Raw genomic sequence first — 2,500 nt, 5'->3', positions numbered from 1 at the left:
ATCTTCACTTTAAACGGAAAGCTGGAGTTTATGAACGTAAGCTTTTATGTCGCAAGTTATGCCAGCTTGTAATATGCATTGAAAGAGCTCCTGTAATGTCTTCTAACAATTGTCAGGTTGATACTTTCGCATTTTCATTTCCTGATTTTGTGGTTGCCGTTTCCATAGAAACTTTAATTACTGGGCTATTATTTTTAAGGTACTGCTCGCCAGAGGGTTAGTGGACTTAGGTGGCTTCGGTCTATAGAAGTAAACCACCATGTCGTCTTAATAAAAGGAAGCAAAGGGCACATCAGTCGTGTGCCACAGTCCGTCACATTGCTGAATTCTGTGACGGACGTTAAAAAGGCTATGCCACGCTATTTTCAATCTGTTTACAAAGCTTGAACGTGTTTTCAATAGAGAGAAGTCGTTACGTCACGTTACCATGGTAGTAAAATTTCTGGATGACAACAAACCGAAAACGTCACTCAAAAAGTGAATTCACACTGTTTCAAAATTCACCGATCTTATTCAATTTCATTTAATTTGTCAAATGTTGGCGAAATTTTCTGGGGTTAAATCCGAAAGGATCGTATCTAAGTTTAGAAAAAGAAGAAGAAAATTTTGTGTTGTGTTCATCTACTCCATAAAGCGGGCGCGTGAAATTAGAAGTTTCATGTCGCAGTCGTGCAACGACGGCTAAAATAATGTACAAAAAAGCGTGATGCACGTAGGTGAGGTAACCTGGTTAGGTGGGGTAACTCACCTGTCCATATAATCTCTCATTTAATTTGATCACGTTTACATGATAGGCGGGGTGACCCGCCGCGAGTTACCTTACCTACCTGGGGTCCCCCACCTTCATGTAAACAGGCCCCAAACCTATTGGGTTTTTTCACCATTCTCGCTGGCGTCGCCATCCTCGTTGCTTAAGCTTCCTATTGTTGTGACCCAGTAATTTTGGTACCATGGTAACGTGACGACACACTTCTCTCTACTGAATTCCGACACTAATGGTCCATTTTGGTTCTTTAAGACTATATTTAGGCAATAAAACTGTTTCCTGTCGTCTGGTTTTATGCGTTGGATGGCAAGGATGGACATGACGTTCAGGTTTACACTATTTCTGAAGAGATCACTCAAAAATTATGGTTAGGGCTCCCTGGTGAAGTTTGTTCGGTACTTCTTCATAACTCTACAGTAGTATTTTGTGCATAAGTGAAGAAAGGAAGGGTGCTTTCCATTTGTCAGAACTGGCGGGCCGGACCTTTGCCCGACCAATCAGTTTGCAAATTAAATTAAAGGCTTTTTCCCAGAGTTTTTACTGAAAACTGATCTCATCGGGCTGGTTTGTTTTGATTAAAAGTGAAATTCCCATTACGACAGGAACGGTCTGGCCGGTCAGTTCAGACAAATGGAAAGCGCCCTAAGAAATGACTTAAGCACAGAATTGACCTAAAACAGCCATATCCTCATAATTAAACCCCTGTAAGGTGAAAAAGCCAGCAATAAAAAGAGGTGCCTGTTTTTACATGATACTGTAAAGTAAGGCGATTACAACCAAACAAAGACTGGAAAACTGGACAGTGATGGCCGTCTGACTACCTGTGAACAAAAAAATAACCGGGTTATTTATTCGCTTGACACATACTAACCAGCGCATGTTCACTTAAAGCCATTTTTCGCTTTCATTTAAAAAAATAAGGCAAGTTCCAGGAAGAGTGAGTAACAAGCACGACTCACGCACCTGCTGTAGTTATCAAGGGTGTATTTTAGACTTTGAGACCGAAAACATGGATCATGGTTTATTTTAGTAAATACGCCCGTCCTTTAAGAATTAACCTTAAAAGCAATTTCAGTGTTTTATTTAATACCAAAATGGCAAATTATCTCTTTAAACCCAATTGTAAGACAAGGAATTTTACCCTTTTTCAGTTACAGAAAGCTCTTTCCAGCTCGACCCCATCCCACTCATGTTGCATCAGCATACCGTATTTTATGTCTCGAGCTCACCGCTGCAATTTAGAACACAAAACTTACTTATCAAAGTTAGTTCGATTCCATCCCAGTAAACACCGTACTCCTTAATCACGCTGGCCCTGAAACGAAAGGAAAGTGTGGATCTATTAATCATATCCAGGAGTTGTCATATCGTGTCTGGCCCGAGAATAGGGCATTATCATTAACCAAGGCACCTCGCGACTTTTTTGTGATATTTATCGGGCCACATTTATGGAATGATTAATTTTCTTTCACGCCAAATGATGGTGAACAATCGCTTTATGACAGGCAATGTTCATTATTTTCCTTCTCTAACATATTTCCATCCATGTCTAATTAGTTCCCAACTACCCGGCAAACTTCCCCGGCCCCACCTGATGTGGATTATTCCCGGTGGGTGTTCCTGTGGAGATATCCATTCGAGTTGGAGGTCGGTCCTCTCTTGGGACGTAGAGTTGAGTGCCACTTCGTTCTAAAAATAGATAAAAACTAGGTTGTTATTTTTGAGCCGGGAGGA

At 40.9% G+C, this 2,500-nt stretch overlaps 1 protein-coding gene across 1 annotated transcript in view; it reads right to left on the bottom strand.

Annotated features, from left to right (window-relative positions):
• Positions 1-1,320: 1,320 nt before the first annotated feature.
• Positions 1,321-2,500, bottom strand: part of LOC140947303 (uncharacterized) — a 3,767-nt gene continuing 2,587 nt past the window's right edge. The window contains exons 3-5 of the mRNA XM_073396362.1: positions 2,358-2,455; positions 2,023-2,081; positions 1,321-1,587 (exon numbers count right to left, since the gene is read on the bottom strand). Of these exons, the coding sequence (XP_073252463.1) occupies positions 1,511-1,587; positions 2,023-2,081; positions 2,358-2,455 (234 nt within the window). The 3' untranslated portion in view covers positions 1,321-1,510. The remainder of the gene's footprint in view (positions 1,588-2,022; positions 2,082-2,357; positions 2,456-2,500) is intronic.

This window comes from Porites lutea, chromosome 9, assembly GCF_958299795.1.
Source record: "Porites lutea chromosome 9, jaPorLute2.1, whole genome shotgun sequence".
Lineage (NCBI taxonomy): Eukaryota > Metazoa > Cnidaria > Anthozoa > Scleractinia > Poritidae > Porites > Porites lutea.
Note: the sequence above shows the minus strand (reverse complement) of the source record. Positions and strands in the feature narration are given on the sequence as shown.